At 35.9% G+C, this 14,542-nt stretch overlaps 1 protein-coding gene across 6 annotated transcripts in view; it reads right to left on the bottom strand.

Moving 5' to 3' along the window:
* The window catches only part of ctbp1 (C-terminal binding protein 1), a 185,034-nt gene that overhangs the window by 56,181 nt on the left and 114,311 nt on the right, over positions 1 to 14,542 (bottom strand). For 2 of the 6 annotated variants that reach the window (XM_066720204.1, XM_066720198.1), the window contains exon 2: positions 10,849 to 10,921. The exons of 3 other annotated variants lie outside the window; for them this stretch is intronic. In XM_066720204.1, coding sequence (XP_066576301.1) covers positions 10,849 to 10,894 — 46 coding nt within the window. In that variant the 5' untranslated portion in view covers positions 10,895 to 10,921. Of the gene's footprint in view, positions 1 to 3,546; positions 3,587 to 10,848; positions 10,922 to 14,542 lie in introns of those variants that run through there. One more of the 6 variants, XM_066720200.1, reaches the window with a different exon arrangement.

Below are 14,542 nucleotides of genomic sequence, written 5' to 3' on the forward strand. Positions count from 1 at the left end.
TCTTTGATCTTCATTCGATATGACTGACAAGTTATTAGTCCAGTAAATCACCCACAAACTTCACAACATTGTATTTCCCATACTTGCATCACAACATATGCATTGTTCAGAGAAAATAAATGCTTAATAGAAGTTTATAAAACATATGTTGATGAAAAAGGCTGTATAATGCAAATAATAGGTTTAGTTCAATTGCGTCTTTCTTTTTAATCTAATGGTGGGGGATTTGGATGACAACTCTATGCATGAATATTAAATACAAACTTTTCTTGTCATTGTGTAGAACTTCACAAAGATATCCTGAGGAAGAGTGAGTTTGCTTCTCAAGATGATAAACCCCAAAACTCCAAATAAATTACATATATTAGGAAGAACAAATGGTTATGAAATTGTCTGTGCAATGCATTAAAACATTATGGGATAAGCTTGATAGGAGAGTGCAACAGAAGAGTACAAATGGATTTTTATAAGCTCTAGGAGATAATTATTCATGGAAGGACAAAAGGAAAATGATACTTTGCTAAAGTGTATATCTACACACACACACACACACACACACACACACACACACACACACACAGTCCTGTTAGAATTCTGCACACTGTTCTCAAAGGCTCACAGATCTAGTCAGCATGTTTGACATGCAGAGATATCACACTCCAATTTACAAGGTCTAAAGAAAATTGGCATCATGAGCATGAAGTAGAAAGAACTCTGCCAAACTGCAATGTTAATGTGAAATGGGATTTACCCTGGACCCCAGGGTTATAGCAACACCCCCATGGTATTCCTTGAATCAGAGAGGCCCTTGCTGTAGCATCTTGCCTGGAAGATGAGTTATAGCCTATAGAGTCATTGCATATTTAATGTTGTACCATTTGAGTCTGTAATTATAGAAGCCCTTGTGCTAGAGGGGGTGTTTGTAATAGCACAGCTTGGTGGCTTTATTTCATTGTATTATTCGCTTACTTTACAGTGTTTCTTGTAAAGCTGCACAATAGCGAACGAAGTCTAACACAGACCTTGCAGGTCCCTGCTGGATCCATTAGGTTTTCAAGCAGGGATCGTGAAAGGCCCAACTAAAACAGTAATTATAGCAAATGAACCAACTGACCTATTTAAAGCCACTGTTTTTAACAACCTTAATCATGACTGATACTAATTTTGTTTTGAAACACTGTTCTTCTAATTTTAGAGAATCAAGTGGTTGTGACTGAGATTAAGAACTGGCACTGTACAAGAGGTCAATTGTGGTTTCCTAATTATTTGACTATATGCGTACTAAAGCACTCTCAGAATGGTGCAGTATGAAATCCTAGCACAGAACGAACAATTAAGGCAATTCTGCATTATACTTATAATTCATGAAACATACAATTCTACTTGCATGCCTCTATGCCTAGAATCAGAGAAATATACAGAACCACAAACCTTGATGAAGTACAAAGGGAAATTATAGAAGCTGAATTGTGTGTGTCACAAATAATCTTTCAACAACAGAACAGAGCAAAACAACTCATGAAACATGATTTTAATTATAAGATAAATTAAATGTATTAAATTAGGAACCATTTTTGTTGGGGTTATAAATAACACCATGGAGGCTGGAAGTGAGACTGAAACCTTTATATAACGCATTGCATGAACAGAACTGACTTTCTTTGCATTAAAGGTGCCCCTCATATTTCATCATGTAATTGATTTACAAATGTATGGCGGGGGTAAAAATGACTGATTCTGCAAGAAATTCCATCAATCAGAAAGGCTTTCTTTTTTGCATGATGAAGCTCACTGCTGAATGGATTATGTCTTTTTAACAATGTGTAAATAAAATGTGATTCCTCTGTACACCCTTGGACATTATACATGTCTGTGAGTAGCTACAAATACTATTTGGAGGCACACACGCACATAAATATAACAAATATTAAACACACACACATATTTATATATATTTCCCCCCTTGGAATCAGGCATCTCGTGTTACTGGTTTGGTTTCCAGTATTTATTTTAGTGCTGTGAGATGAGGGAACAGGAAAGGTGAAGGACAATGGCAGTACAGTCAGGCATGCTGTAAGTAGGCACTGTAACAGCTTCCTTTTGCAGTTAAGCTCTCTATATTTATGGTCCTCTTTAGATTAGATTGCCCACATGTGACAAGCTATGTTAATGTGGTAACCTCCAATGAAAGCTTAGCCAAGACCACCAAACTCAGTTCACTCAGTTACACCGGTTAAAGTGATATCTTCATTAGCTTGGGCTGGGGCTTTCTGACCGTGTCTGCTGCATGTTCATTAAATAATCTCTTTGTAACATGTATCTACTGGGGGAGGGGGGTATATTGTCCAATTAATCTAAATATGGTTGTCCCCTATTATAACCCAGCTGTTTGGAAGGGAAAATACTACCAGAATTCATTCATTCTGTACAACACAATGCTGCACAAATACAAAATGGAAACAGGCTAAATAAAAGCTGGTTCAAATTCATGAGATATACAGACCTCTGTATTTGCATCATTCTATAAGGGGGGAGATAGTGCACAGTTGGTATGTTTAGTGAAGGCTTCTAAACAAACAAAAAAACACCACTTCTTTTGAATCTCTCTTGATACTCACCACCCTGTTTTCACACAAAATGGCAGACGCACATTAATCTCAGAGGCCACCAGGCTGGGTACATTACTTTTGCTTGTTTTTATTTTTGAATGACACTGCCCACAGTGAAGTTTTAGAAAACAGATGTCAAATAGCCATGCTTTTTTTTCCTGAGTTAGAAAATGTATTTTGCCAAACAGGGAATACAAATCAGATGAAGGGTAGGGAGACAGTTCTTCTTGCAAAAACTGCCTTAGGGTGAAGTGACACTGAAGGCTGAATATAGAGTTAATTTGACCTTGCTGGGACATTGTGATTTATTGAAGATTAAATGGCAGATTATAAAGCTAAATGCCAAGATCCTATAAATGCCAATTGGGCATCTACAGATGTCACATTTGAACACATTAGAACATAAAAACAACATACAATATTACCTTTCTTCTTACATCTTTAACAATATTTTAATTAAAAATATATATATTTAAGTCTTAAATTAAATTATTACATATCAAAAGTCAGTCTTTTAGTGTTGTCCTCTTGTGTATGGCAGTATTTTATGATATACCAGTAATCCTAATCCTAATAATTATCTAAACTGGTCCAAATCAAACTGCACACTCACAATTTCCAGCAAAATAAATACATAGATTTTAAATATTGAGTCAACAAACAAAGACCATCCTACACTTGTTTTTGACAAAATTGTTCTTGAATGGTAAGGGTGAGTCATATCTTATCACCACAGAATAACAATAATACTGAAGTTTCCACAGTAAGAAATATATTTGTATCAATTCTCAGCAGAGATATGACTACATGCACTTTGGTCTCTTTGATAGAGGTTTTTAAATAAAATAACCAAATTGTCAACATTTTGTCATATCAGTCTTGACAAAATACGCCTGCCAAATTCATGACAGTGACGTGCATTTCCAAAGTTACTCACATATCGTTATGTCAATCATACCCTGAAACTTGGATTCTTCCTCCTTTAATGGGAATAAATAAATAGTAATGATAAGAAATCTTGTTAATTTAATAATTCACTTAATCTGAAAGACAAAAAGACAGTATTTTGATGCAGTCTATTCTTCTGTATTTCTAAAGGCATGTTCTGTCTAGAGGAATAGAACAGTGTCGCAGCCTCAGCCAGGAAGTTACCAACAGTGATATAAATGAGACAGAACAGTGTGCAGAAGTCTAGAGTTGTTCCAAACTAGAGCCAAAGATGTAGCAGCAGTTCCCAGTCATTGGGGATGGGTATTATTTTAGGCTTTTCTAGTATGCTAGCCACTAGACAAAAACATTCAACCTCACAGGATTAGTGAGGATTAGCACAATTGCATGCTTATGCCAATCTGGTAAATTTTTAACTGATCAGGCTAAAATTCATACACACTGCTTTAAAAATTAAAAGATATTGTGAGGCTGACTGATGATTACAGTTATACCAGACAGCCAGTCTTTAGCCTGCCTTCTGCAACCCTACATACAGTGCCAATAGAAAGTCTTCACCCTCTTGAATTTTTTTCACATTTTGTTGTGTCAGTGCCTCAGACTCTCATGCATTTAAATTAGGATTCTTTCCCCCACTTATCTACACACCATATTCCACACTGGTAAGTGGGGGGAAATGATTGCGTAAAAAATATATTAAAAATACAAAACTGAAATATCATAATTGGATAAGTATCCACCTCCCTGAGTTAATACTTGGTGGAAGCTCCTTTGGCAGCAATTACAGCTATGAGTCTGTTGGGATGGGTCTCTACCAAATTTTCACATCTAGATTGAGCTAATTTTGGCCATTCTTCTTTATGAAACTGTTCAAGCTCTGTCAAGTTCCTTGGGGAGCATTGATGGACAGCAATCTTCATGTCAAGCAACAAAGTTTTGATTGGATTTAGAATGGGGCTCTGACTATGCCTCTCGAGGACATTTACATTTTTTATCCTTAGACACTCCAATGTAGTTTTGGCTGTGTGCTTTGGGTCATTATCTACATTCAGCTTTGTTTAAAAGGGCATCAAGTTGTCCTTAAGCACTTTACAATACTTTGCTCCATTACTTTTCCCTTCTATCCTGACAAGGGCCCCTGTCCCTGTCCATGAGAAACACCTCCATAACACGATGCTCCCACCACCATGCTTCACAGTAGGGATGTTCTTTGGGTGATGCGCTCTTCTGGGTTTGTGCTAAACATTGCTTAGCATTTAGGCCAAATAATTAAAATTAGAACTTTGTCACACCACAGAACTTTTGACACAGGATCTCCGGTGTGATATACTGCTTACTTCAAAAGGGTTTCAGTGTGGGCTTTCTTGAGCATCATACGGGCCAGATTTGTGGAGTGCATGGGATATTGTTGTCACATGCACAGTTTGACCGTCTTGGTCATCAAATCCTATATCTCTTGCAATATTGCCATTGGCTTCTTGGTAGCCTCTCTGATCAGTCTCCTTTTTGCTCAGTCATCCAGGTTAGAAGGAGTGTGATCTAGACAGGGTCTTGGTGGTGCCACACACCTTCCACTTCTTAATAACCATCTTGACTGTGCTCCAAAGGATATTCAAGGCCCATGATAATTTTGTATACCAATCCCCTGATCTGTCCCTTTCAACAACTTTATCCCAGAATTTCTCATGGTTGAGTCTTTGAAATACACAACCCAACAGAGGAAACATAGAAACTGCTGAATTTATCCTGAATTCATGTGAATCGCTATAGTTGAACACAGGTGGAGGCCACTTAACTTGGTGTGTGATCTTGAAGGTGATTGGTTACAGCTGAGCTAATTTAGGATTAGAAGTATTTGGACACTTATCCAACCAAGCTATTTCAGTTTTTAATTAATTTTCCTCAAACTTCTAGATTTTTTTCACTTGAAAGTTTTGCGCTAGGTAGTGTAGGTAAATTAATATTATTTTTATATATAATTATTATTTTTAATACATTTTTAAATCCAGGCTATAAAGCAAGAAAAGGAAACATTTTGAAAGGGGGTGTAGAGTTTCTATAGGAACTATACTTTTAGATTTGACTACAAAAAAGACGACCCAAGAAAACAAAACAAAAAAACTGTTTTCCTGGCACTCCTGGCACAGATCAGAAATGCTATTCCTATCAGGTCTAATTCTCCCTACCTGCCAAGTATCCTTCTCACTAAAGAACAGATATTTTTTAAAGTTTAATTTCCCTAAGGAGTACAATTTATCTTTATATATATATATATATATATATATATATATATATATATATATATATATATATATATATATATATATATATATATATATATATATATATATACACAGTGGTAGTGAAAATAACTCACACTCTTCATTTAAAACAATATTATTCTCACCAGCAGTGATTTTCATTCTGTCAGCACTATTTATAGACAGATAGTTTTCGTTTGACACATCAGCACTCTTTAACTTTCTGTGAAATAAGAGGCCTTTTGTTTAGTTAAGGCCGGGCACAATAGCCATCTGTTGTTTTTTTGGTTTACTACAATGTATGACTGCTTATGTATGTGTCTAGAGGAAAGACCTGTTTTTATAATATTTATTTGTTCACTGGAAACTTCACAGGTTGACAGCCTTATTTGAATTGGTAGGTTCAATTCAGTTTTATTCAGAAATATCAGAATGAAACAAGGCTGACAAATCCTGTTACTGCTTCTGGCTAGTCAATGGTCAATTGCGTCTTGCTAAATATATCAAAGGGGTGTGATCTGAATTCTTTAAGACATATATGTATTTTAAACTTCTTGTGAGAAGAACACATTGGTTTCTGTATTCAACATGAAAGGGGTGGATTCCCTTAAACACAGAAAGTCATTGTGACATACAGAAATGCACCAAAGCTACATTTACAACACACTGCACTATGAATAGACCATACATTAACAGAGTCATTAATCAGACAATGAGATGGAGCGCCTCGTCTCCAGTAGCTTCTTAAATTGACAACAAAATATCACAGGAAGTTTGAGTAGGTCACACAGAGGTTAAATTACTTTCCCGACAGAAGCGGACTTTATGACTCCAACTGCCATTACAGCTACCCCCCTGGCTTTGCTGTTTATTAAACCCTGCCTTTCATGTATTTCATCAGTGCCTAAATTTCAATTAGTTTTTCCCTCCAGAAGCACTGCAGGGTATCTTGATAATAGGAAAGGAATAAAACAAACACACACCTGGTAAGAAATCATGCTACTAATGTTGAGGAATGCAATTACTGCTGTCTTTAATAGACTGGTACTGCACTATAGCACATGCTGTCCTTGGGAAGTCTCTCTTGTTTCTGCAATGATACATTCAAGCATCTGCTTCTAAAATTGGGCAACATCCTACATTTCTTTTCTTATGAGGACTGTAAAGGATTTTGTCAAGCGCTGTAAGACAAGCAATTTTATTCCTAATTTGTTCTCTTCCGAAGCTGGGTACACAGAGCTACTACTCAATACTGACTTCACAATCGTACTCTTTAAGCTTTATTCACAGGTCCTACATTACACAGAATAAGCCTTAGGATTCTGAAATGCCTCTCACAGATTTATTTTTAATGGTACACTTTTCTGTATGAAAAATCAGGCAAGGTTGACAAGGACATTTGAAAGTCATACACTCCTCCCTTTGTGAAAACGCCTCTCAGGAACATTAAAATTGTTTTATTCCAGGTGTAAACCAATCTCACAAGGTTAGGCTACATCATTTTTATTTCACCTTCCAATTTCTGAAGAGTGGGATTTTTGCATGGATGAACACCAGATCATCTGAATTATTTTAATAAAGATCAATATATTACCATGTGGTTGATGTCCATGTATTTTTCTTTTTCACAAATTCATTAACCTTTCTGCACACAGACAAGAAAAAGAGGTAGTAACTCAAGTAGTTATTGTGTGCAAATGTAGACCTATGCAGTAAATTAAAATAGATCCTAGCCTTTATGATCTGCTCCATCAGTGACTGCAGGGAAAGTCAAGGGTCACATGGAGTAAAAAGGTGAAAAGGTCAAGGCTTTCCCATCAGCTGTAGTATCACCATGATCTGTCAATATGATGCAAATGGGAAAATGCTACTTCAGCAAGCTGGAGCTGATCAGTAATGAGACCAAGTGAGAATATTGACTGAGTGCAGTCGCAGGAGACAAGTGACATTAACAGCAGTGTAAATTATCAGTCTGCTGCACTGTTTACAGGGAAATGCCCCTGAATACTGTCACTGCCTCAGGGAAAATAACCGGCAAGTATATATCTTCAGGCTCAGGTTGCCCCACTTGGAACGTACTAAGATAACACGAAGGGAAGAACAGGCAGGGAGGTAGTGATGGTATCCATCCTTAAATAACATTACTCTCCTTTCCCTGCTTAAATTGGCACTTATATTAATGTGTAGTGATACTGAATATTTCAAATACACATTCTAGACACTGCTATTGTATATAGACTATTGAGCACACTACACAGCATGTCCTGCACACGCAGTGACACCAATCCAATACTGCGGGAGACTGTAGATCATACTCTGATTTTACTGCAGCTTGTGTGAACTCCGGCTGCAACCTTTCCTCTTCACTGCATAGATTGTCATTTTTACTTCATCTGTATAATTTACCCTTCCCAGTTTTGGCAGCTTTACAGCATTAACATATGCCTATATTAATTTTGAGTGGTCCATCCATATGCTAAGGTAGGTGGTAAAAACAAAAATATCTAATGTGAAATATCTATAGAAGCAACGAGAGGCTTGACTGTCCACATTTAAATCTCATGAAACAATTCTTAGTAAGTGCCTAGTGCTATACGTTTTCAGTATTTATTTTAAATCGTGTAATGTCCCTTTGACTATATTTTGAGCCAAATTGTTGTTTTAACCATCGTGTTGTGAATGAGCCACTGAATCTATTGCACCTTCCTTGTCATTACTACACAAGAGTTTATCAGACATTAATCCCTCAGCCCCAGCCCACTGATCTTATTTTAGCTGCCATTTAGGCCTATTTCTTACACTTTGCCTGATTTAGCTTCCAATGCGTCAGTGTAGTGATTGTGAATTGTTCTCCACTGCGAATTAAAATGTACTTTCTATTAATAAAGATGCAGATGTATCCTAATGACAACGGATCAAGTATTATCAAATAGTGGAGTGGAGATTAAAAAAGTAATTGTTCAGGAAATCAAGTGACTACTAGGGTATAATATAATATACTAGGATATACTAGGACTACTAGGATTTGAACACTAGGGTGTCCTAGATACCCTGTTTGTTATGGTTAATTAATTGAGCATTATAAAGCTAAATAATAATAATAATTATAATGTCATTACATATGTGTAAATAAGAAATGCATTACAAAAAAGTGTATAAAATCAGTAAGTAACCTAATTCAATCAACAGTATTCTTTCTGTAGATGTACTGGGTTCTACAGTAGCTCTGTGCAAGGACCTCATATTTCAGGAAACATCAGGCGGAATACATTTTATTCAAAGGAAATTTAAGAAGCTTTATGCTCTTATAATTTCTTCCAGATATTGCCAGGCAGACAGATCAAGAGTACAGAAACATGACAAAAAGCTCTCTTGCTTGACTGAATGGTCTTAAAGTAATCATGAGTAACAGTTACACAACAAAAGAGCAACTCTACATGTTGTGACTAATGTGACTCAAAAAGGGGGGAAGAATCCAAAGCTGACCCTAAATGTATACTACAGTATACCAAACAGTAAAAAAACACAGCAGAGTCTAGGAAAGCACAGTTAAATTATTGCACAGCAAAGAGAGGTATAGTCAATTACGTAAAATCATGAAAACCATGGAAAACCATGCCACGCAAATAATGGTGTGGTATAGCCATGGGAAAATTGTGTCATTAGGGAACCTTGTCCTTAAACGTATGATTGCTGTTTTTTAACTTTTTAGAAAATACATTTCTTTACTGAAGGGCTTTATGCATGAGTGCAGAATATTCTGCATTTAATTACATTTCTGAGAGATTCTCAAAGTCTGAAATGGATTATTGTTTTTGCCAAGCAAAATGTTTCCATTCCTTTCAACAGTTGGTAGGGAGAGAGACTTTGATATACCAACAAGCAGATGAGGAAGCACTGATGACTAGCTTATTAACTGTGCATATGCAAATAAACAATGTGGAGAGAGTGCAAATACACACAATGTATTTTTTATAAATGCAAATCTTTGTGACGATTACAGTGCCAACAGATTTCTTAAAGATATCGGTGAAACTACTACTCCATTACAATGAATGGCAAAATAGGACTTCTGCTGAATCTCATTTTCTTCCTGGTGAAAAGCTGAGCCACACAGGATTTATGGAGGCATTGCTGAATTTACTGAGAACTTTATCACATGAAATAGCTTCTCTATCCCAATGCATTATTGATCATTTTATGATGTGCCAACAGTAAACCAGACTTGTTTGTATCAAAAGAATATAATCCTTTAACAAAAATGCAAGGGAAGTATTTTATGATAGTGTGGTCTTCAATGAAATAACTATAAAAAGGATCAAACTTATTTTATTGGACTTATATTGTGGTCCTTTAAGGCGACAGGGTGAACAGTTGTGTTATGTGGTACACATGTACTGATAATTATATAATGAGACTCTACATTGACAGTTGATTGTTTATTTATAATTTTGTGATTGAACGGGTGTTTTTTGTAATCATAACCATGTAATTTAGTGTTTGTTTATTGTGAAAGTAGTCACTTTTTTGTGACTGACATCTGAAATCTTAAAAGTTCTGAGTTGCATTGCAATACATTTTTTAGGAATTAATACCAAACATGAACATGAAGCCTAAAAAATCTTAATGTATTGCAATTATCGAATCGGTTGTGTTAAAGATACATTCTGACGTGAGTAATTCCTTTCCATCTGTGACTAATTTATAATCCTTTAAAGCATGTGTTGTTTTGCTTACTCTTACCCTGATGAAGACACGCAAGTGTCGAAAAGTTGGATTTTAATATATAATTTCATATTTTGCAATTGTATTAGAAGTGTGTGGTCTTCCTTACTGTAATTAATGTGGTACACTCCCATCCAGCCAAGATTGTTGTTGATGAAACAAAACTAATACCCACATTTCATTACTTTGACACAGAAATGTAACGGCATGCATGTATTCATTCAAATATTAGTACTCTGTATTCTATATACACACAACATAATTCACATTTTGTTAAAATTATTAATTTTAAAATTGTAACTTGCCTGCTGCCATGTACAGGGCACCCCTTTGATAGACATTATTTTCCATCTCAGTGCGATTTTCTGTTTGAAATATCTATAATAAATAATGAATATGAGGTTCAGAGACAGAGCATGAAAATTGACTTGGCACAGATGACTTGCAGCAGGTAGTGCACCACTGTATCTTCACAGACTGAAGGCAGAGAGAAAGCCATTATCTCACACCCAGAAGTTATTATACCACTCTAACTACCACAATTTCCTGCTCTCCACGCATTTCAGCTGGATTCTCTTCAACACATTAATCATCCTCATTTTAATTAATTGAGGAGCAAGGCCGGACACTTCTTGCTGTAACATCTCATGAAATAATTGGTCAACGGATTTTATGTGAACGTCACTTATCGGTAGTGAAGCAAATGAAAGGAGAGAAGGAAAAGGACAACTGCAAAAACATGACCCTGTTTTCCATTCTTAAGCACTTTAACTTCAAGCTGACGGTTTACAACAATGAAGAAAATTAGAGTCACCAATTATAAAAGTGAAAAAGAACTTGCAAGTCGGTTCAAGTTACCCTGTTGAACACATGGCATGAATGCTGTTCAGAACACTGGAGGGGGGAAAAAGCACAATGATATATCCTGATCTTGGTGAAATACTACTTGCTTTCTATTAAGAGGAGCACAGTTAGTATTGCACCCAATGGACCTCTAGAACTTATTTTATTACTGCATTTTCTATCTCATCTCTGTATGTATTAAAACACTATATTGATTCTTATGCATTCAGTTATAGCTATATTTTCAAGGTTGCTACAGCTCTCTCCAAAAATGAGTTTCTGGATGTCATCCTACACTGAACATACAGTAACATCTAACTATCCAGCTGTAATATTGACCTGAATGGTCGAACTCTTCCATCTAATTTACTGCAGTTGCTGTGTCTCATGTTGTGTATTTTGCTCAACTGAATAATGTATTGCATGTGTGCCGTCGTGTCCATTTCTTGTTAAACCACTGCACCAAGTGTAACATTTGCAAAATGCTACTTTTTCAATTCCATGACAGTTTAAAAAACATTTGTTTTTAAATGGGAATTATATTGCATTAATCCATCTGCCAAATTAATAAATAACTTCAATGCTGTGACAGCAAAATATTAAAAGAGTGATTACATTATCTTCCCTGATCATTTGATATTTGCTCCATACTGTGCATATCAGATCTACGGTGAAAACCATACTCAGCTGTTATTCCTATCGAGCCTGATATTCCATGTGTCAAAGCCACTAGATTTTATATTACAGAAAATATATTATCTGACGACCTTGCACACCTGTATGCGAGAAATCATTCCAGAGAAGCTCTTGAACCACCCTTCCCTTTCAGATATCTTTTCCAGTATTTGTGTAATTATTAATTCAGACTGTTACAGATATGGATTCTCTGTGTCCAGCAATAGCAGAAAACATAAAACACATTACCCTAGTTCCAGGACATGAAACATTTAACTAGAAAACAACAGTAAACACACACAAAAAACCTATATATATATATATATATATATATATTACGTTAAGGAAAAGGGAACTTGTAAGATAGGTCAAGTGGGAACTAAACTGTCTGGTATGAGTTTACATTCATCATTGCTCCCAGGGATGACTTTCTTATAATTAAATGCATTAACTTTAAAAGACATATCCCCAGGGGAGGTCTGGTAATTTTACATCAATAAAACAATGCTTAGATTATGAAATTATTTACAGCACTGTGCTGGTGGCAACATTGGGTGGAGGCTTAATTTTAATGCAACAGCAAAAGGTCTACATGTCTGTGCTAACACTCTTTTTAATGGTTTCAATGTGAGGCTGGGTGTTGTACCAGCTGCTGTGTTTATTTAAAACATGTGTAATGCATTTGCAGCAGGTCACTGTAGCAAAGTGTAAACTTTTCTTCACACTTTTTTCATTTATATATTAATACATATATTTTATGTATATAAATACAAATGTGTGAATAAGCCAAGTAAGGTCACAAAGAATAGCTATTTGTCAGACTCGGCCATTTTCCTTCATCAGCTTCTACTTCAGTAAGACACAGTTTTAGTGTGTGTGTTATTTTCTCACTATGAACAGATGCAAGCTCGAGGTCTTAGCTCTATAAAAAAATGTAAATAAATTCTGGTGATGAGTGACATTACTTCTTACAGCTAAAATTGCAGGACACATCTGTAGACTGATTCCCACATGCTGCATGATTGTGTGCCCTCTTTAACACCAATTACTGCTTTGTTCTGAAAGACCAGCAAAATTGTGTGTGTGTGTGTGTGGGGGGGGGGTCTTGTGAAAACAAAATGAATCCAATATTTTGCACATTCAGACTAACACGAACATAAACAAATGGATGCACAGCCCCATTAATCATAATCATATTCAGTAACCTGTCAGAGAGACGAACAGGCTGGCCTTCACCAGCAGCTAAAGCATTAAAGCATTAAATGTTAAATATGTTAAGCACTGCACACTGCCAATGAACTGCTTCACTACAGAACACTTAAAGATATTTACTGTAGCCTGGTACTGAAAAAATAAAGGATGTGTGTAAATTATTGTCAGTACTGAATCCAGAGTACTTTTAATTGATGGTCAATAGGATCAATTTAGAGGGGAAGCATAACTGAAAGGGACATTTTACAAAGGATAAATAATATGCATTTTCTATGTAAACGACTGTAAATACGCAACATAGGCATTATTCTAGAGAACCAGCTTCTGTAATGGAGGCTTTAATATGTAACTATACCCAGCCATAAACATATTAGTGATGAAAAGTCAAACAAAACATAAGTACTATGGCCAATCCCCAAGATTAATTTGCAGTGCAGAGTCTGAGTCATCATTATACGATCAAGATACATCACTGGTGGTAAGTTTGTTCAGTGTACTGTTGACTGAAGCAATGACAACTGTTGGCATCTCAGACTTACAGGCTGCCCTGAAAATAGTTCAAGAAATGTAATACAATAATTCCTGGAATCTAATAAACAGGTTACATTAACTCTTTCTGATTAGTCAGATTGCAAGACAATTTGAAGCAAATATATATAAAAAAACAATCCTCAAGTTCAACAATGAAACAAAGACACAAGGAAATCACAAGGTAAAAATAAGAGCAAACGTGTTTAGGACAGTTTAAGAAAACATTTTGTTTTGTGGGTTTCTTCAAAATAACAGTAGAATAACATTCTCGTATTACACTCCATTCAAACAGAGATTCTACTTGGAATTTTCAATATTGAGTTGATTAAATAAAGATACTAAAATATATACAGTACTGTGCAAATGTTTTAGGCAGGTGTGAAAAGATGTTGTAAAGTAAGAATGCTTTCAAAAATAGACGTTAATAGATTATATTCATCAATTAACTAAACGCAAAGTGAGTGAAAAGAAGAAAAATCTACATCAAATCATTATTTGGTGTGACACCCTTTGCCTTCAATTCAGCATCAGTTCTTCTAGGTACACTTGCACACAGTTTGTGAAGGAACTCAGCAGGTAGGTTGGCTCAAACATCTTGGAGAACTAACCACAGTTCTTCTGTGGATTTAGGCAGCCTCAGTTGCTCTCTCTCTTCATGTAATCCCAGACAGACTCGATGATGTTGAGATCAGGGCTCTGTGGGGGCCCTACCATCACTTCCAGGACTCCTTGTTCTTC

Source organism: Amia ocellicauda, chromosome 13 (assembly GCF_036373705.1).
Source record: "Amia ocellicauda isolate fAmiCal2 chromosome 13, fAmiCal2.hap1, whole genome shotgun sequence".
NCBI classification, from domain to species: domain Eukaryota; kingdom Metazoa; phylum Chordata; class Actinopteri; order Amiiformes; family Amiidae; genus Amia; species Amia ocellicauda.